The sequence below is a fragment of the Oculina patagonica genome, chromosome 1 (genome assembly GCF_052425735.1).
Source record: "Oculina patagonica isolate OP01 chromosome 1, crgOcupat, whole genome shotgun sequence".
NCBI classification, from domain to species: Eukaryota; Metazoa; Cnidaria; class Anthozoa; order Scleractinia; family Oculinidae; genus Oculina; species Oculina patagonica.
In genome coordinates, this window is record NC_135758.1 from 47961042 (window position 1) to 47983087 (window position 22046).

Sequence of the window (22046 nt, forward strand, 5' to 3'; positions counted from 1 at the left end):
GGCTTTATGGAAAATGGGGGTGGCTGTGGGGTCCACATGGATCTTGGCCTTTGTCCCCTGTAGGGTCCCCAGACCCTCCCCAAATAGCTGTGCATGTTTCTGCAAAATCTCTCCAAGTCGCTTGTCATGCGAAGTAAGTTGCTTAATCCTTGGCCAATTTAGCTTAATTTCTTCCAGCCAATTCCTCCCCAACAGAGCTGGGCCTTCTCCACTTACAACTAACAATGGCAAGGAGTATTCGCCCCCTTCATAATGTACATCAACTGTACACACCCCTTCGGGCTTGACCTCTTCCCCAGTATATGTACGAAGGACAATTCCTGATTTCTCCAGTGGCGTGCCCCGTTTTGTGAGACAAGGTGTTTGTAGGTGCCTTCACTTATCACTGACAATGAAGCCCCTGTGTCAACTTCCATTTCTAGTGCTTGCCCACCAACACTCAGCTGTACTTTGTATGGCAAAGGTCGTTTACCGCCAAGGGTAAACAAAGAATATGCACCCACACCCTGTTCTCTCCCCATTGCCTCCTCTCCCCCCTCTAGGAGATGGGTATCCTGTGGGGTGTCTGACTTCTTATTAGTAGTAGCAGGTGGTACTTCCTTTCTTTTTGTTCTGGCACACTCGAGATAGGTGACCCAACTTTCCACAAGCATAACATTTCGCATCCTTAAAATGACAGCTTTTGGGGTAGTGATTACCGCCACAGCGATAACAATTAACTTCGCCACCCTTTTCCACTTTAAAATCGACTTTGTTGAGCGAAGTATCCCCTTCCTGAGGGTCCCCCTTTTGTATCTCCGAGGCATCCTTATCCGCGGCCTCAATGGCGAGAGCCAGATCGAGCGCTCGCTTCAGGGTTAATTTCGGTTCGGCTAGTAAACGACGCTGTATTCTGATGTCGTGAACACCACACACAAGCCGATCACGTAGCATTTCATCTAATGTTGCCCCAAATTCACAGTGTTCGGTCAGGTGCCTCAACTCAGCTAAAAACATGGCAATTGTCTCACCTGGTTGTTGAGTGCGAGTGTTAAACTTGAATCGTTGTACAATAGCGGAAGGCTTTGGCATGACATGTTCCTGGGCGAGTTTCGCTAAATCCTCATAGGTTTTGGTCTTCGGGTCTTCCGGAGCGACCAGACTTCGTATAAGCTTGTAGGTTTTGGCTCCAACGCTAACCAGGAAAATGGATCTTTTTTTGTCCGGATCGGTTATCTCGTTTGCTTCAAAAAAGTGGTTAACACGCTCAGTGTAATGGCGCCAATCTTCCGTTTCGTTGTATTCGTCTAATTTCCCAAATGTAGGCATTTTCCGTGTAGACTTCGCTTCACTCTAGTCTACCTGGTCGTGGTATTCGATCACGTTCCTCGTCGCCAAAAATGTGGTGTATTTAATACAGAAAACAGTGTGTAAACTCCGAGTTACAACACACACATGCAAGAACTCAACTAACTCGATCGTAAACGGCCTTCTTGTCACGTGACGACTCTACTAGTCCCAGGACTCCACAGGAATTGGCACGTCGCCTGCAATAGCGAACGGACAAGCGGCCGCCGAAATAACAGATACCAATCGCGACAGCTTGAATTTGCATAACGTCTCAAGTTCACTGATAAAATTGTTTCCCGCATATCTGGGATTCCGAGACATACACCGACCGTAATGCTATGCTCCTTTTTTCTCAGTCAAGTCAAGACTGACGTCGAATTCAAATCTGAAGTTATTCTGAATCGGATAAAAATAATTTTGAACCAAATAATATATGTAGTCTAACTGTGTGACAAAATCGTTGTGTGACAAAGTCGTTCGTGACAAAGTCGTTCGTTCTATTTTCGATGACTCGAAAAAATCTCGCGTGAAGGGAAAAATATATATTCCTCAGTCGCCCAAGACAAACCAAGATACTGCTGGTAAAAGCTGCCTCGTCCCCAGGCGCCGATTGGCCGGACGTTGAGGCGGTAAGGCGGGAAAACAGGGAGCGCGGGGATTGATGGTTAGGGAGCGAGCCGCGGAGCGCCTGGCAGATCTTGCATTCAATATAGCGGACCAAAATGTCATCAACCCTGAAATGTGTATTAAAAACAGCAAACGAGCCGTCTATTTAGCATTTTTACAGCACAGAGCGCCTTGGACACATCTTTTATGAAAAATATTCTTATTAAGACGACGGACTTCACCACCATTTTCGCACGCTTCATGTCCCAGCTCAGCTTGAGAAGAGCCAGGAGGAGCATACGAGGCACTCTGTGAAGTTAAAAAAGCTTTAAATCCTTTACGGCAAAGAGACGTTGAAATTTCTAATGACATTTTCCGAACTCCAATAGAGACAGGTACTCATTTCCGTTTATCGAAGTTGTCTTGTAAATCCGAGTGTAAATGACAAGAAAATTAGTTATCCTTTCAATGTTATTTCTTTTGTTCTGGTAAACTTTTAAATACAAAGGCTTTATTTGCATTTTGTAAACGACAAATATCGCCATATTAAAATTAATTCATATGTTCTTGATTACAATGACTTTACTGCCGGGACGTGCAGTGATCTGAATTTTCATTTCATTTTATTTTGTCCACTCATCACGAAATTTTGCCCACTCCTCACGACCACCTAATGTTGCATCAAGGACAGGCGACGTTTGAGCTCACTTGAACCTTAAAAACATTCTGGGCTGAGTAAACAGTTGTGATAAGGAACATGCCCATGCAGATCTCGTTTCCTCAAAAAAAAAAAAACAACAACAAGCAAAAAAGAAAATCAACAAACGGTTTTCTCTCGTCATGTTTGCTTGTTTTTACTTTTAACTTCAAACATCCCACCTTTTCTCGGTCTGCACCCAATACGTTACTGAATTCTTTATGATTTTCCGCTCTAGATAAGCTGCGTCGGTAGCTGTATATTGCGTATGAGCGTGAGTATAGATAGGTCCTTCTGCGACTTCATCCTTATAGGCACCAAGAAAGGATAAGAAATTTATGAGCACAATTTTGTTTCTAAATCTAACCTTTATTTTATTATTTTTTACACCAAGAATAACAATGACTACTTCCATTAGTTCCTATTAACTATTTCTTTGTGGTACATATGCAACAGAATTAAATTTTTACAAGAAATGTTTGGAAAAAAAGTCATCTTGTAGAAGGTAATTCATAAAATGTTTCCTCAGCGAGGTTGTTATTTAAAACATATGAAGATTTACGAGGAAACTTTAAATTAGTTTACTGGGATATTTAAAAACTCTTCGACTCAAATTACTCATTTGTATGTAAGTACCGTTCATTAAACCAGGAGAAACTTGTGCGATTCGCACGCGACCTCTCCGCCTGCGACAACATTGACGAAGACTTCTCCTGAAATTTGCATCACCAAACGCGTAAATAAATGGGTTGAATATTGAGCTCGTTTGAGAGATGCATTCAAAAAGGGGCCTTAAGGGATACTTTCTGAATGTGATCTTGCCCCTTTTAGTGGGGTAGGAAGCACACACATCGAGAATCATAATGGGACCCCAGCTTATAAGAAAACTAACAACTACCAGGACAAGCGTTTGGACAGCTTTCAGCTTCGCCTTTGCTATGCTACTGTTCATGGCGTTGTTTGTCTTTGTTCTTTTCCACAGAAAGACTGTAATCTTGGTGTAGGCGAATGCAATCAACAGCAGCGGTGCCACAAATGCGAACACGAAATACACTGTAAAGGCAACCTTTCGCTCCACTGAACCCGAAGTTCCAGGAATGCAGTGAGTACGAAACGGTTTAAAACCTGTGAGATTAGTCCTCGTCACGTTTGATAAAGAATGTGAGGGCGGACGCCTTTGAGGAGGGGGTTTGAAATGAACAGGGGATATTGTAGCACTGGCAAAAAAGGCGGAGCAAATCATCATTGCATACAGCCAGATGGAAATTATAATGAAATATTTCCTGGTCTTCATTGTCAAACTTCGGAGTGGAAATAAAATGTGGATGTAGCGATCAAAGGCAATTCCTGTCAGAAGCACAAACGTCACTGCGGCACATGTAAACTGTGAAAATATGGCCAGTTGGCAGTGAAGTGGGCTTAAATCCAAGTTCTGACGGTCAGTTGCCCGTCGCAGGGAAGTCAAAGTTCTGAACACCAGATCCGTGATGGCTAAATGGAGGATGAAGAAGTTGGATAATTTGGTAGACGACCGCCCAATCCGACAGCGCGACAAAACACAGCAAACCAGAATGTTCTCCACTATTCCCAAAGCCACAAAGACCCAGTTAATAATAAACAGGGTCTTGTAGTATGTTTTTAAATCGCTCCTGAAAGCTTTTATCTGCGTCGAGTAATCATTGAACGTAGAAATGTTACGTTGATCTTTTAAAAGCAACTCGTACATGCTGCACCGGACTGCCTCGTAACGGTTACTTAATGCCTCACTGCTTCGCTGTTTTCCTGTGATGGCAAACTGCGTGGTTTAAGCTCGTTGACTTTCGTTTTATTATTGCGACGTTTACTTCGCTTCATTAAATGCATGGTACGCCTTACCTTAAAAACATACTGTACTGTATACTGAGGGTTATTTGCATAAGAATACTGCAAAACGCTTTTGGTTGATCGGGTAACAGATATATGTTCCTTTATTTTCTAAAAAAAATGTTTATTAATAAACTTATCTTAGATGGTCCTTAGGTGTTGGTTTTGCTTAAATTATTTCCCAGGATCGACATGCTATGCATATATACAAAAGTAGTTTAGTTCGGAGAACTGGAGAACTGGAGTCTTCGCACGTTTTGTCAAAACACAGCAGTAAAGATTTACCTTTCAGCTAGAATTAATTTGAACAGTGTTGGGCAAGTTGATATAGACTTAGGACTCACTCAATAAACACAAAGTAACTTGTCTTTTGTGAAGTTACCTTCGCAGTTGCAGCTGTTTATTTGTTAACTTTTCATCGATAAACAGAAGAACTCAATTTGAATGATATCACTTTACCGTCACTCAAAAAAAGAGGCATTTCCTTAGACGGGTGTAAGAATATCACCTTACAATAAAAGTAACCGTTATATAGGGCATGGATCTATTAAAATAAAGCTGGTGCGCAAATAAGTCCAAAATGAGATTTGTACGTGTTGCAGAGATCGAGAAAATTAAAAAGTCAAATTGCAAAAAAGGGTTCTGAGCATGTTGTATTTAAAACAATTCCTCTTGACAAAACTGAAACACTCTATCAGTAAAGGTTCAAAAAAGTTATCATTATCTTCAAGTTACAAAATTAAACGATATAAGATAAAATTGAAAATAAATTTAAAAGTTTCCTGCAAATTTAATTCTGGTTGTGTTATAATGGATTTATTGGATCACCAGCCCATTACGGTCTGGAACTACGGGAGTACAATTTACGACACAATTTCTAAAATAAATATATGGAAGAAACTGAATTTGTTAATAGCAAAACACAAATCTTAAGCAAATCAGGAGTAAAAACCTAAACCCTCTTGCAACATATGCCACATATGAAACCGTAATCACAACACCGGCCCTTGGGCGACGCAAGTAAAAATGTGGTTGAATTGATTGGGTGGGTAAAGGTAGTGACCATAATTCTCACGAAGTAAATAAAATAAAAGATCATAAATATATTATCTTTATTTTGACAGGGTACTATTTAAAGCAAGAAGCTTTTGGGGCCATGTATTCCTGATCGAATTGGAATATTCCTGATCAAAGTGGTAGTAGTAACGCAGTGGGCGTAAGGAGGTGTTCCACTGTACTGATGACACGACACTACACAAACACAGGTGGATGATCTTGGTAATAGCTATGTGAGCGGGCAAGATACGCCTCAAAATGAAGTTTACTTTGGCCTTTATTTGTGGAGCAGAGAAAGAGTAAAGCGGGATGAGTGGATTTTCTTTTTTCTAGCCGGTAATTAGCCTACCGATATACGTTTTAAAGGGCACGCAAAATGCTCCAGGTATTTGGGGCGTGCAGAATAGATTGACGGCCCGACTAATCCATCACAATATATGTCATCAATGCTCTCACGGAACATTTGCAACGATGAGATGGGTTTTTAAAACCGTGCAAACGAATTGCAAAGAACTTGCAATTATATTTCACCAAGTTGATTACACAAATATCTTTTTTTTTGTAGTTTGAAATATGTTTGCAATAGGCTTATGAGAGAAGGGGCCAAATAAACGTGCGAACAAGCAAGGACGACTAAAAACAAGGCATGACTCACTTTGCCCCAACTCTCTCGCACATCGCCCCGAGTTTCAATTTACCCACGTAATGAACTCCTACCCGGGGAATATCAAGAGAATACCTTTTTTTCTCCAGGTGAATTTTGCACGAGAAAAGATTAACTGTCGGTGTTTGTACTTTGCTCCTAATGTTACGACGACGATTGTTTCACACATGTAGGGATAGACAAAAGTTGATCAAACAGATACGCGCGGGTTTTGGTTGGTCCAGCAGCTTCACAACTACGAACACGCAAGACTCGCAATGCAACTAAACTAACTGACTCACTTCAGTCCGACAAAAAATGTACAACTGGAATTTAAACACAATATATTTGTTTATTTCACCTGTTTTGAGTCAGTCGATAATTATAATGTGTTAAATAAACTACAACTTAATATTATTTCGGATAATTTCGTTTCAAAATAATGATAACAACGATTAATGCGATTGGACGTTTCAATGTATTATGTAACATGATTATAACGAAACTAGTGTCAATATAATACGATGTTTAAAATGGATGTGATTACATGTAGCACAAAAAGCGGGAATCCTGCGTGCAAAAAGCTAACTTTAAAAACACTTTGGCGCAAATTGAATCACATTACACGCTCTTTTGTGAATAACATTTCGTCGACAAGACAGTAAAATTTGACGGCACATTCGAATTACCGAAAATGCAAAAATACAACAATACAATAAACAGCCAAGTCGTCGAAATGGCTTTAACACTTGGATTACATATAAGTCGCCTAAATTGCAATCTATTTTTTCCAAAAAAGAAAAAGATTACACTTATTTCGATTCGATAGTTATAAACGTATGTTTCCATGGATAAATAAAATATGTGTACTGAAAGGGCGTAATAATACGGTATTGAGAAATAGAAATTCGATTCTGCAGAATAGTGGTAACGATTCCTATGATAGTCTATATATAAAAATATATTGTTCATCATATAATTATATAAATATATAAAGTGTCTTGCATTCACAAAATCGAACAAGTTTTACAGAGAAAGCCTTCATATGTAACGAGAGTTTCTGCATTTGCCTTGTCAATTTCTTATGCAAGTGGAAAAATATTCTAAATGTTAGGGTGGATTAAGCGTGGTTCATATTAGCGACATAATGGCTTTAACACTTGGATTACATATAAGTCGCCTAAATTGCAATCTATTTTTTCCAAAAAAAAAAAGATTACACTTATTTCGATTCGATAGTTATAAACTTATGTGTCCATGGATAAAAAAAAAAATATGTGTACTGAAAGGGCGTAATAATACGGTATTGAGAAATAGAAATTCGATTCTGCAGAATAGTGGTAACGATTCCTATGATAGTCGATATATAAAAATATATTGTTCATCATATAATTATATAAATATATAAAGTGTCTTGCATTCACAAAATCGAACAAGTTTTACAGAGAAAGCCTTCATATGTAACGAGAGTTTCTGCATTTGCCTTGTCAATTTCTTATGCAAGTGGAAAAATATTCTAAATGTTAGGGTGGATTAAGCGTGGTTCATATTAGCGACATAACATCGACAAAAAGGCAAGGTCACGCAGCGAAAATTTTGATGATTTTTTGTCACACCAGTGTGAAGATCATTAACGACACAGCAGGAACAATGACATAAGCATAACTGAACGACAGAAGGAAACAAACATAGCTGATCTTTTCTTTATATTCTTATGTGCATGTTGTTATGTCGCTAGTGTGAACCAGGCTTCACCTAATGAAGTGAGGCAGAGTTCAAGAAATTCGTGGTCTAGACTGGGTTCAAACGCAGTTCACAGGAACATTTGGCTGAACCACGTTTTTTACCGGGTCACATAGAAACATCAATTCAGTCGGCCATTAAACAGTTTTTGACTGGATTGAGTTTAAGTTGAACATGTTCGACGAACAACCTTTTTCCTTTTTCTGTCGTCAATGACGTCACTTCTCCCTGGCTGACTATCGTGACAAACGTCACCCACATACGTCACATCCACGTGTTTCCCTTTTTCCTTCCGGATGACAAATCGTACTTTCACATTGCATTCTGGTCGCTTGCATTCCGCGCCTCCTCTGAAGAACACTGCTGAGTGGATTTTCCGAGAGTTTTCTGATCTCACGTGATTATTCTTGAAGCGCAGACTGCACCATGGGTTGCTTTCTTTAACTTTGCTGAGGAAGATTCGAGTCCAGTCCCCACTCAACAATCGGCCACCGCTCGGGAATGTGTTGATTGGAATTCTCGCCCAGTCCTCTTTGGACAATTTAAATCTTGCTGTAGTTCCATCGATGTTCTTTCGAAAATACTTTTTCTGTTTTCTGGTTTCGTCTTCATCGTCAGATGAATCTGAATCATCCGAGTAATCCTAGAAACAATAACAAATTACATCTTAATAAAAAAATAATAATAATAATAACAAAAAAGACCCAACTGAAACAAAACGATGGATACGAGAAGCCATGCACATAAACTAACTTTTCTATCAAAGTGAAGAACAGGACGGTGCAAAGGTATAAGGGTGTGCACAGAGATTAGTGAAATCATATCAAACAACTGAATAAATCAAGCCTTGGATGAAGAAAAAGATAATAGAAGAAAAAGATAATTTTTCTTTAGTATTACTTAATTTAGTTTTCAAATCTCGATATATCACCTTCAAACACAATCGCGATTTCTTCGAAAACAAGGAAACAACAAATTAGTTAACAAACAAAAGTGATCTAACGAAAAAATGGAAATCAATAAGAGCACTTACCATTCTATTAGCAAAGTCCTGTCGTGCAAAATCCACATTTTGCGAGGACAGTGTGTACGAACTTGGATCAACCTGTTTTCGTGACGAACAGAAAGTTTGGTTTAGGACAAATGTGAATTGAAGCTTCGTGTACATAGCCACAAACAACACCCAATACAACTGAACTGTATGAACGAATCTGTGTTCAGAATGATTCTTTCTACAACTACATAGCTAATTTCAATATAATGTTACATTTTTAACTTAAATATAAAAGATGTTCTGGGGAATTACAAGTGTATACCTAAGAATTGAAGCTTATGAAGACAAGAATAAAGTTGCGTGGCTTCGTTATTAGACTGGTCATTGTGAATAGTGATACCACAATATAACTACATTATAACACAATTCTGCTGTTCATATATTTGACACAATAAATCAACTCGGGAAAAAAGTTATTCTGTTTGGAGTTTTTGTTTCCGTATTTCTTTGCTTACTGTTAATTGGACTATGAATGCTCCTGGAAACCTGCAGTTGTCTGATTCAACATTTAAAGGAACTTAAATCACTTAAATCACTTCAAAGTACTTTACCTTGAATGGCACATGGGATGTGCTAGGAGAAGTATTGAAACGATTCACGGGCACCATGATAACAGAAGGACGTGGGGCTTCCACACCAAATGCAGGATAATGTGAAGATTCCTTCTGCGCATGACAACAACAGTTACAATTGTGGGCACTCCTCTGCTGGTTTGGGACCATGCCATGGGTTTCAGTCTGGGAGAATTGCTTTATATGTTGTGGATTGTAAGAATTGTAGCCACCATAGTAGGCAGGCATTTCTGTGTGGTGGTTCATCTGATAACTGGTATTTGTTTCAAAGTTTCCTGGTTGTGAAGCTGGTATTTCCCCCTGACTAGACATGTGGTAAAGTGGCGTACTCGTATAAACCGATGGAAGTGACATGTTGGTCTGGTTGGTGCTGATCTGGTAAGATGTCACAATCTCAGGAGAACCATTCTGATAAGATGACAATGTCCCATGCGTATCAACCTGGTAAGCTGACATAGTTCCATTAGTATTCATCTGGTACGCTGACGATGGGTATTGGTTATTCATTTGCGAAATATCTGGCTGATGACTTAGATGGTAAGATGGCATTATCTCAGGCTCGTGGGAATTTAACTGGAACGGCAATTCCTTCTGTTGTTCAGCTGTCTTGTTTAACCCCTCTCCATTGTGAACACTTGATTGATTTACTGGTGATTGCACCTCAGGTTCCACTGGATACCTTTGCTCTGGCATGTTCTTGGACTGCTGTCCCCCTGGGAAACTTTCTGCTAATGGAATTTTTGTTTGGGGGTCAGCCTCAAATCTTGACTGCACTTCTTGGCCCAGTTTTTCCACGTGATTTGCTATCTGATTAACAGTCAACACTTTACCTTTGGCAGCATGGTTTTCTAACTGAACATGATTAACAGTGATAAGTTCATCTGTGGCAGCGTTATGATCAGATGTTGCTCCTTGGACGTTACTTATTTGGATGCTGAGTACATCTTCATCGGGGTTGAGCGCTACTTCATAAATTGATTCTTGTGGCAATGAAATTGTGTGGTGGTCGACTGTGGTGCAAGATGTGTCTGATTTTTCTGCCTTGAGGACAGGCATCCCGCCTATGGAGATAATTCCATTGCTTTGCCCATTGCAACTTGACACTGTCGTTTCAATCTTGATTGGGCAGCCATTTGTGATGTCGTTTAAGGAGTACATCCCGGCCATTATCTTTGCTTTATCCTTATCGATTGGTCACATAGAGCAAACTTCGCGATGTCAATGCTTAACTTAGGAGAACAAGTAACAAAACAGCAAAAGGGAGTTAAGTCAAACTAGCATATTTAACTACATCATAACACAACAAGACAACAAAAAATGGGAACTAAATTTCTTCATATCATGCTGATGCAACACAAAAACAATTTACTTGCTCTTTGTAACTCTTGCTTTTGCTACAGCTCACAGATCCTCACACATTTGTGCCTACCACATAATCGTAAGTATTATAATTTAACCAATGTCCATGTGGCTGAATTAAACTCAACATGTCCAACACGGTCTAATACGAACTGATTATAAAGCCAACCACACAGCGCTTGTGATATCAAGGAAAGACCTCAGTGACGAATGGATAAATCGAGGCACCAGATGAACCTCACCGTTGATTCCTACTGCGAATTAACCCTAGTCAAGTAACAAAACAAAACCACACGAGACAATATCTTTGTCTTCGGTGGCACTCCGAGTACCAACGTTATATTTGCTTCACAGAACCCCTTTCACAAGCATGTCATGTGAACTTTATTTCGGCCATCTTCCTAAATCGGATCCTAAACGTTACGACATAAGGCAACCTTGAACTCTGAAAAGAGCATATAATCGGATATTTGTATTTTGTAGGACCAGTAATTCCCAATACCTGTTTTTAAAAATAACATATTCTCGGGGTAATATGAACATGCCTGGCAGCGAGTGGGACTTGAGAGAGGTAAGTTTGTTATTAATAGAAACAAAATGGATATTAAAATAAAAGCCAAGACGCGGTTTTAAGACACAGGGACACTGACTGATCATGCAAACTTTATTAAACTGATCTGTACGTGTTTACTCGTAGCGTCAATTGTTTGCTTAGAAGCCAGTTTAGCATAATTATGATCTTAATCTCCACCTACGCGTTCTCGGACATGAACAGTCAGCATTTTGAATAAATTAATCAACACTTTAACACTTTTACTCATGTAGAAGCGAAATTCTCAGACACTTCAATAAAGTTATTCTTTCATTTCGTTAGTTCAATTTTGCAAACCTATTTTTGAGTCACAGTCGGTTTGACATGTTTAACAAATTTAGCGCTGGAGAATGTTGGTATGTACATGTTGAGTGTCACGACTTGAAACGCAATGACCTTTTTATTAAATAAAAGAATAACACATGTTTCTGCAAGTATCTTTACCTTTTGGTAAAACGAAAACAAATTGTAACATGTTTTTATCACATCTCTTTTGTTCCTTCCGCTCACAACCTACGAATTGGGGGCTGAATAAGTTGTCGACAGGAATAACATACAAACGCAGTCGTTATGGACACTTGAATTACTGGCATGTTCAAGAAAAAATACAGATAATGCACGAACGACAAAATCAACGCTCTTTTGAATAAAAAAACCTTCTATAATAGAGAAATAGTAGGACCATAATGTTGTAAAGTGAATTTGGACGTTCGAGAGAAGTTTTACAAAAGCCCGAATTGGCCACATGCTGAGGAACATGTATATGAGAAGAGTCAAATTTGAATCACGCAACACAACTTTAATTGCATCTAGTAAACGAAATCTACATTTCGCGGTTTACACAGTTGAACACAGCAAAGAGGGCAAATCTTTTACAAAGAAATCGTCACAGCGAGCGTTTTTGAGTGCATTTCAAGTAAGATATTAGTTAAACAACAGGGTCGTGGCCTCGGGGCCGTTTCTGCCTGCCCTCATATGTTGCCACGTGAGCTTCGAAAGTTACAAAAAATGTCGCCTCGTGTGTCACAAGTCCTGCCAGAACCTAAGTGCCCGGTAGAAACCATTCTAATATGCAAAAGGAAGAAAAGTTACGTTTTCAACAAAAATTCTCATAAAGCGGTAGTTTGCGCTCTTTGCATATTTATTCGATACTGAGCGATCTTTCAATGAGTTTGAAAAGTCTATTGTTCTATTAGCCTTTTGACTTGCTAACCACAGCAAAATTAGTTGCCAATATTCCATACTCTTCGCACTCTTAGAGACCTCTAATCTACGCGGAATACTTGCTTTTTTGCAACTATTTGTTGACAAGCGAAGCACGATCGAGAGAGGTTGCTTCATCTTTGCCATTGCCTATCTTACTATGCGGCGTGACAAATTAGTATTCATGACAGTCGCGTCCTGTGTAATAATTACGTTTTGCATCACAAAACATGCGTTAACACAGTGTTTTGAAATATCCTATCACCTTAACCAAGAAAGACACAATAAAGGCAAATTATTGTTGTTGGCTTCACAAACAAAACATTTCTCACGTCTTTTGGTTCAAAGGAATACGATTCCGCGCTTCATTCCGCTACTAGTGCCACAAACCATTCGAAGGGTCCGATAGTGTTTAAACCATCTTAATTGTCAATACACACACATGCATACATCATCTGAATCTGAGGAATTTTGCCTTCCCGTAAAACGTACCAGATTTGAGTTAAATCAGCAACATTGTTTAATAATTTAAGGGAACTGGGACACTCCGACACAAGTTATAAACTCAGTTTGGGTTGTGATGTTGTTTACGCAGCATGTTCACTGTCAATTACTCAATAACACATGATGGTCACATTTGGTAATTTAAAATATTTGCAAGCATCATCCCCATTTGCTGGCAAAAAACTATTTCCCAAAGAAGTAGGTTGTTAGGTACTTTAAAATACTTAGGAAGTTTGTTTGTTGAAAGGGCAAAGCTCACAAACTCACCTTTCGTCTCGGAACGCGCTTGGTCGTGCGAGCAGAAATGTTGATGCGCTCCGCTGAGCACATGCGCGATGGGAGAGCTGGTGTAAATCAATATCTCGCGTTTGACTGGGACTCAAAGGTCAATGAACATGTTGATTGACACACATCTCAGAAAACCCCGTGAGTTATCGAGTTACAACTTTACTTCTGTTCGTTTTGTTTAGCGCGTTTTTAATACTTTGCGTGAACATAAACTAAAATTTAGCAATATCTCCAGGCCCCTTTCCACAATAATACGTTTACGTTCAAAATACTGGTCGATTTGATAAACGAAGGAAAAAATGTCATTAAATATAAAAAGCTCAGACCATTGAAATCTTCTCCCAAAGTGGGGTGCAACACAGCTCTATTCGCAAGGCGTAGGCGGGTTGGAAAGTGGACCTTGGAGAAAATGACGCAATTCCGGTCCAATTTGTAAATGTCGTGTCAGTAATGCTTGTGGTTCATTGCTCTTTTTAAATCGAACGTCAGCCGGACCGGGTACGTCAACACGTCACACCCCCATCTTTTTATGAAACTGTTTTGTGGACAATAACATTATTCTGTTACTTTTAAAGCTTGATGAACGGAGGTTTTGAAGTCAAATTCGCGTCAAATAAATGACTCGCCTAGAACGATTATTCAGTTTATGTCTGGGAGCCCCGAGGGCGCAAGGGGAGGGGGGCATGTGGGAGTCCCCCAGGACCCTTGCTATTACGACGGACATGTCCATGTACACCTCTCTAAGATTGAAAGCTTCAGGTGGTTCCTGCTGCGACACCTCTCTAGAACGGACAACGGACACTTTGAAAAAAAAGATTACACTTTTTTCGATTCGATAGCTATAAACGTATGTTTCCATGGATAAATAAAATATGTGCGCTGAAGGCGTATTTATACCGTATTGAGAAATAGAAATTCGATTCTGCGGAATAGTGGTAACGATTCTTATGATAGTCGATATATAAAAATATATTGTTCATCATATAATTATATAAATATATAATGTGTCTTGCATTCACAAAATCGAACAAGTTTTACAGAGAAAGCCTTCATATGTAATAAGAGTTCCTGTATTTGCCTTGTCAATTTCTTATGCAAGTTTTGGAAAAATATTCTTAATGTTAGGGCCGGTTAAGCGTGGTTCATATTAGCGACATAACATCGACAAAAAGGCAAGGTCACGCAGCGAAAATTTTGATGCACTTTTGTCACACCAGTGTGAAGATCATTAACGACACAGCAGGAACAATGACATAAGCATAACTGAACAACAGAGGGAAAAAGTAACTGATCTTTTCTTTATATTCTTATGTGCATGTTGTTATGTCGCTAGTGTGGACCAGGCTTCACCTAATGAAGTAAGGCAGAGTTCAAGAAATTCGTGGTCTAGACTGTGTTCAAACGCAGTTCACAGGAACATTTGGCTGAACCACGTTTTTTACCGGGTCACGTAGAAACGTCAATTCAGTCGGCCATTAAACAGTTTTTGTCTCGATCGAGTTTAAGTTGAACATGTTCGACGAACAACCTTTTTCCTTTTTCTGTCGTCAATGACGTCACTTCTCCCTGGCTGACTGTCGTGGCAAACGTCACCCACATACGTCACATCTACGTGCTTTCCTTTTTCCTTCCGGATGACAAATCGTACTTTCACGTTGCATTCTGGTCGCTTGCATTCCGCTCCTCCTCTGAAGAACACCGCTGAGTGGATTTTCCGAGAGTTTTCTGATCTCACGTGATTATTCTTGAAGCGCAGACTGCACCATGGGTTGCTTTCTTTAACTTTACTGAGGAAGATTCGAGTCCAGTCCCCACTCAACAATCGGCCACCGCTCGGGAATGTGTTGATTGGAATTCTCGCCCAGTCCTCTTTGGACAATTTAAATCTTGCTGTAGTTCCATCGATGTTCTTTCGAAAATACTTTTTCTGTTTTCTGGTTTCGTCTTCATCGTCAGATGAATCTGAATCATCCGAGTAATCCTAGAAACAATAACAAATTACATCTTAATAAAAAAATTAATAATAATAACAAAAAAGACCTAACTGAAACAAAACGATGGATATGAGAAGCCATGCACTTAAACTAACTTTTCTATCAAAGTGAAGAACAGGACGGTGCAAAGGTATGAGGGCGTGCACAGAGATTAGTGAAATCATATCAAACAACTGAGTAAATCAAGCCTTGGATGAAAAGGATCTAGCTTTCAGAAGAAAAAGATAATGATTTTTCTTCAGCATTACTTGATCTAATTTTCAAATCTCGATATATCAACTTTATATACAATCGCGATTTCTTCGAAAACAAGGAAACAACAAATTAGTAAACAAACAAAAGTGATCCAACGAAAAAATGGAAATCAATAAGAGTACCTACCATTCTATTAGCAAAGTCCTGTCGTGCAAAATCCACATTTTGCGAGGACAGTGTGTACGAACTTGGATCAACCTGTTTTTGAGACGAACAGAAAGTTTGGTTTAGGACAAATGTGAATTGAAGCTTCGTGTACATAGCGACAAACAACACCCAATACAACTGAACTGTATGAACGAATCTGTGTTCAGAATGATTCTCTCCACAACTACATAGCTTATTTCACTAGTAATGTTACATTTTTAACTTAAATATAAAAGATGTTCTCGGGGAATTACAAGGGTATACCTAAGAATTGAGGCTTATGAAGACAAGAATAAAGTTGCGTGGCTTCGTTATTAGACTGGTCATTGTGAATAGTGGTACCACAATATAACTACATTATAACACAATTCTGCTGTTCATATATTTGACACATTAAATCAACTCGGGAAAAAAGTTATTCTGTTTGGAGTTTTTGTTTCCGTATTTCTTTGCTTACTGTTAATTGGACTATGAATGCTCCTGGAAACCTGCAGTTGTAAGATTCAACATTTAAAGGAACTTAAATCACTTCAAATCACTTCAAAGTACTTTACCTTGAATGGCACATGGGATGTGCTAGGAGAAGTATTGAAACGATTCACGGGCACCATGATAACAGAAGGACGTGGAGCTTCCACACCAAAAGCAGGATAATGGGAAGTTTCCTTCTGCGCATGACAACAACAGTTACAATTGTGGGTACTCCTCTGCTGGTTTGGGACCATGCCATGGGTTTCAGTCTGGGAGAATTGCTTTATATGTTGTGGATTGTAAGAATTGTAGCCACCAAAGTAGGCAGGCATTTCTGTGTGGTGGTTCATCTGATAACTGGTATTTGTTTCAAAGTTTCCTGGTTGTGAAGCTGGTATTTCCCCCTGACTAGACATGTGGTAAAGTGGTGTACTCGTATAAACCGATGGAAGTGACATGTTGGTCTGGTTGGTGCTGATCTGGTAAGATGTCACAATCTCAGGAGAACCATTCTGATAAGATGACAATGTCCCATGCGTATCAACCTGGTAAGCTGCCATAGTGCCATTAGTATTCATCTGGTACGCTGACGATGGGTATTGGTTATTCATTTGCGAAATATCTGGCTGATGACTCAGATGGTAAGATGGCATTATCTCAGGCTCGTGGGAATTTAACTGGAACGGCAATTCCTTCTGTTGTTCAGCTGTCTTGTTTAACCCCTCTCCATTGTGAACACTTGATTGATTAACTGGTGATTGCACCTCAGGTTCCACTGGATACCTTTGCTCTGACATGTTCTTGGACTGCTGTCCCCCTGGAAAACTTTCTGCTAATGGAATTTTCGTTTGGGGGTCAGCCTCAAATCTTGACTGCACTTCTTGGTTGCCCAGTTTTTCCACGTGATTTGCTATCTGATTAACAGTCAACACTTCATCTTTGGCAGCATGGTTTTCTAACTGAACATGATTAACAGTGATAAGTTCATCTGTGACAGCGTTATGATCAGAGGTTGCTCCTTGGACGTTACTTATTTGGATGCTGAGTACATCTTCATCGGGGTTGAGTGCTACTTCATAAATTGATTCTTGTGGCAATGAAATTGTGTGGTGGTCGACTGTGGTGCAAGATGTGTCTGATTTTTCTGCCTTGAGAACAGGCATCCCGCCTATGGAGATAATTCCATTGCTTTGCCCATTGCAACTTGACACTGTCGTTTCAATCTTGATTGGGCAGCCATTTGTGATGTCGTTTAAGGAGTACATCCCGGCCATTATCTTTGCTTTATCCTTATCGATTGGTCACATGGAGCAAACTTCGCGATGTCAATGCTTAACTTAGGAGAACAAGTAACAAAACAGCAAAAGGGAGTTAAGTCAAACTAGCATATTTAACTACATCATAACACAACACAACAGAAAATAAAATAGGAACTAAATTTAGTTCATATCATGCTGATGCAACACAGAAACAATTTACTTGCTCTTTGTAACTATTGCTTTTGCTATAGCTCACAGATCCTTGCACATTTGTGCCTATCACATAATCGTAAGTATTATAATTTAACCAATGTCCATGTGGCTGATTTAAACTCAACATGTCCAACACGGTCTAATACGAACTGATTATAAAGCCAACCACGCAGCGCTCGTAATATCAAGGAAAGACCTCAGTGACGAATGGATAAATCGAGGCACCAAATGAACCTCACCGTTGATTCCTACTGCGAATTAACCCTAGTCAAGTAACAAAACAAAACCACACGAGACAATATCTTTGTCTTCGGTGGCACTCCGAGTACCAACGTTATATTTGCTTCACAGAACCCCTTTCACAAGCATGTCATGTTAACTTTATTTCGGCCATCTTCCTAAATCGGATCCTAAACGTTACGACATAAGGCAACCTTGAACTCTGAAAAGAGCATATAATCGGATATTTGTATTTTGTAGGACCAGTAATTCCCAATACCTGTTTTTAAAAATAACATATTCTCGGGGTAATATGAACATGCCTGGCAGCGAGTGAGACTTGAGAGAGGTAAGTTTGTTATTAATAGAAACAAAATGGATATTAAAATAAAAGCCAAGACGCGGTTTTAAGACACAGGGACACTGACTGATCATGCAAACTTTATTAAACTGATCTGTACGTGTTTACTCGTAGCGTCAATTGTTTGCTTAGAAGCCAGTTTAGCATAATTATGATCTTAATCTCCACCTACGCGTTCTCGGACATGAACAGTCAGCATTTTGAATAAATTAATCAACACTTTAACACTTACTCATGTAGAAGCGAAATTCTCAGACACTTCAATAAAGTTATTCTTTCATTTCGTTAGTTCAATTTTGCAAACCTATTTTTGAGTCACAGTCGGTTTGACATGTTTAACAATTTAGCGCTGGAGAATGTTGGTATGTACATGTTGAGTGCCACGACTTGAAACGCAATGACCTTTTTAATAAATAAAAGAATAACACATGTTTCTGCAAGTATCCTTACCTTTTGGTAAAACGAAAACAAATAACAACATGTTTTTATCACATCTCTTTTGTTCCTTCCGCTCACAACCTACGAATTGGGGGCTGAATTAGTTGTCGACAGGAACTACATTCAAGCGCAGTCGTTATGGACACTTGAATTACTGGCATGTTCAAGAAAAAAATACAGATAATACACGAACGACAAAGTCAACGCTCTTTTGAATAAAAAAACCTTCTATAATAGAGACATAGTAGGACCATAATGTTGTAAAGTGAATTTGGACGTTCGAGAGAAGTTTTACAAAAGCCCGAATTAGTCTCATGCTGAGGAACATGTATATGAGAAGAGTCAAATTTGTATCACGCAACACAACTTAAATGGCATCTAGTAAACGAAATCTACATTTCGCGGTTTACACAGTTCAACACAGCAAAGAGGGCAAATCTTTTACAAAGAAATCGTCACAGCGAGCGTTTTTGAGTGCATTTCAAGTAAGATATTAGTTAAACAACAGGGTCGTGGCCTCGGGGCCGTTTCTGCCTGCCCTCATATGTTGCCACGAGAGCTTCGAAAGTTACAAAAAATGTCGCCTCGTGTGTCACAAGTCCTGCCAGAACCTAAGTGCCCGGTAGAAACCATTCTAATATGCAAAAGGAAGAAAAGTTACGTTTTCAACAAAAATTCTCATAAAGCGGTAGTTTGCGCTCTTTGCATATTTATTCGATACTGAGCGATCTTTCAATGAGTTTGAAAAGTCTATTGTTCTATTAGCCTTTTGACTTGCTAACCACAGCAAAATTAGTTGCCAATATTCCATACTCTTCGCACTCTTAGAGACCTCTAATCTACGCCGAATACTTGCTTTTTTGCAACTATTTGTTGACAAGCGAAGCACGATCGAGAGAGGTTGCTTCATCTTTGCCATTGCCTATCTTACTATGCGGCGTGACAAATTAGTATTCATGACAGTCGCGTCCTGTGTAATAATTACGTTTTGCATCACAAAACATGCGTTAACACAGTGTTTTGAAATATCCTATCACCTTAACCAAGAAAGACACAATAAAGGCAAATTATTGTTGTTGGCTTCACAAACAAAACATTTCTCACGTCTTTTGGTTCAAAGGAATACGATTCCGCGCTTCATTCCGCTACTTGTGCTACAAACCATTCGAAGGGTCCGATAGTGTTTAAACCATCTTAATTGTCAATACACACACATGCATACATCATCTGAATCTGAGGAATTTTGCCTTCCCGTAAAACGTACCAGATTTGAGTTAAATCAGCAACATTGTTTAATAATTTAAGAGAACTGGGACACTCCGACACAAGTTATAAACTCAGTTTGGGTTGTGATGTTGTTTACGCAGCATGTTCACTGTCAATTACTCAATAACACATGATGGTCACATTTGGTAATTTAGAATATTTGCAAGCATCATCCCCGTTTGCTGGCAAAAAACTATTTCCCAAAGAAGTAGGTTGTTAGGTACTTTAAAATACTTAGGAAGTTTGTTTGTCGAAAGGGCAAAGCTCACAAACTCACCTTTCGTCTCGGAACGCGCTTGGTCGTGCGAGCAGAAATGTTGATGCGCTCCGCTGAGCACATGCGCGATGGGAGAGCTGGTGTAAATCAATATCTCGCGTTTGACTGGGACTCAAAGGTCAATGAACATGTTGATTGTCACACATCTCAGAAAACCCCGTGAGTTATCGAGTTACAACTTGACTTCTGTTCGTTTTGTTTAGCGCGTTTTTAATACTTTGCGTGAACATAAACTAAAATTTAGCAATATCTCCAGGCCCCTTTCCACAATAATGCGTTTACGTTCAAAATACTGGTCGATTTGATAAACGAATGAAAAAATGTCATTAAATATAAAAAGCTCAGACCATTGAAATCTTCTCCCAAAGTGGGGTGCAACACAGCTCTATTCGCAAGGCGTAGGCGGGTTGGAAAGGGGACCTTGGAGAAAATGACGCAATTCCGGTCCAAATTTGTAAATGTCGTGTCAGTAATGCTTGTGGTTCATTGCTCTTTTTGAATCGAACGTCAGCCGGACCGGGTACGTCAACACGTCACACCCCCATCGTTTTATGAAACTGGACAATAACATTATTCTGTTACTTTTAAAGCTTGATGAACGGAGGTTTTGAAGTCAAATTCGCGTCAAATAAATGACTCGCCTAGAACGATTATTCAGTTTATGTCTGGGAGCCCCGAGGGCGCAAGGGGAGGGGGCATGTGGGATTCCCCCAGGACCCTTGCTATTACGACGGACATGTCCATGTACACCTCTCGATTGAAAGCTTCAGGTGGTTCCTGCTGCGACACCTCTCTAGAACGGACAACGGACACTTTGAATCAGGCCCGGCCAGGGGTTTTGGGTATACGGTATCTTGGGTGTTTTTAACCAAGGTATTCAGTATCTTTTTGCCGAAATACGGGTATTCAGTATTTTTTCCTGAATATTTGGAATTCTTATTATAAGCGTAATGTTGGTGTTTTTTTGTCCCTATCCTCAGTGCTTGTGTCACTTTTAAACAAATTACGAAAGATCTGCAATTCTTGCGTCACTAAACCCGCATACGAGCGCATGCTGCCAGTTGTCATGGTGGTTTTGACTTTGTCAAAGCTGTTTATTAGGGACGGACCATTATTTTTTGGAGGTGGGGAAGGGAACAAAAATCCTGAAAAAAAGTTGTTTGCAAGAGAAAAAAGGCTCAAATAAATTGTTGCAGACATGAAGAGGAGAAAATAGATAGTTTTATGATAATAGATAGTCAGCCATTTATATCATGATATATAATCAACAGCACTCTTTTTGATGCCCAGAATGCTGGAAATTGCATTTCCGATTTTCTAGATTTCAAAATTCTCTGGGGGAGGATGCCCCCAGACCCCCCCTAGGAAAAGGGGCCTCACAGCCCCTTCTGTGGTTACATCAACCTATTTCCAATCGGAATCGGCTTATAAAAAATGTCATTAAAAACCTTGAATTACTTTTTTGTATAACTGTAAAACTCCCTGATGAAATGAGGTGTACACTGGTCACACGAAACACGTAGTAGATAAAAAGTTCAACTAAAGTAGTTCATGCAGGTCCTTCTCACTGAAAAAATTACAAAAGGAGGAAAAAACATGTTTTGTTTTAAGTTCTATACGTAAATTACCAACCAAGG

The 22046-nt window shown here is 39.4% G+C and overlaps 4 protein-coding genes across 4 annotated transcripts in view; 1 reads left to right on the top strand and 3 right to left on the bottom strand.

Moving 5' to 3' along the window:
- The window catches only part of LOC144635195 (uncharacterized), a 23676-nt gene extending 18542 nt beyond the window's left edge, over positions 1 to 5134 (top strand). The window contains exon 2 of the mRNA XM_078494278.1: positions 3615 to 5134. The gene's annotated coding sequence lies outside the window, so the exon portion shown is untranslated. The remainder of the gene's footprint in view (positions 1 to 3614) is intronic.
- Positions 2913 to 4358, bottom strand: LOC144634918 (galanin receptor 2b-like). The gene has a single exon (XM_078493975.1). It carries the CDS (start codon positions 4356 to 4358, stop codon positions 3204 to 3206), a length of 1155 nt encoding a protein of 384 aa, XP_078350101.1. The 3' UTR covers positions 2913 to 3203.
- Positions 5135 to 6526: 1392 nt separating the features above from the next.
- On the bottom strand, positions 6527 to 13535 carry LOC144635303 (uncharacterized). Its single transcript, XM_078494415.1, has 4 exons — positions 13489 to 13535; positions 9543 to 10792; positions 8971 to 9042; positions 6527 to 8580 (listed from the first exon to the last, which is right to left on the bottom strand). The coding sequence occupies exons 2-4, from the start codon at positions 10728 to 10730 to the stop codon at positions 8101 to 8103; spliced, it is 1740 nt and encodes a 579-aa protein (XP_078350541.1). The 5' UTR covers positions 10731 to 10792; positions 13489 to 13535; the 3' UTR covers positions 6527 to 8100.
- Positions 13536 to 14605: 1070 nt separating this feature from the next.
- On the bottom strand, positions 14606 to 20460 carry LOC144651052 (uncharacterized). The gene is made up of 4 exons (XM_078510924.1): positions 20410 to 20460; positions 16460 to 17712; positions 15885 to 15956; positions 14606 to 15490 (listed from the first exon to the last, which is right to left on the bottom strand). Exons 2-4 carry the CDS (start codon positions 17648 to 17650, stop codon positions 15011 to 15013), a joined length of 1743 nt encoding a protein of 580 aa, XP_078367050.1. The 5' UTR covers positions 17651 to 17712; positions 20410 to 20460; the 3' UTR covers positions 14606 to 15010.
- Between the last annotated feature and the right edge of the window lie 1586 nt (positions 20461 to 22046).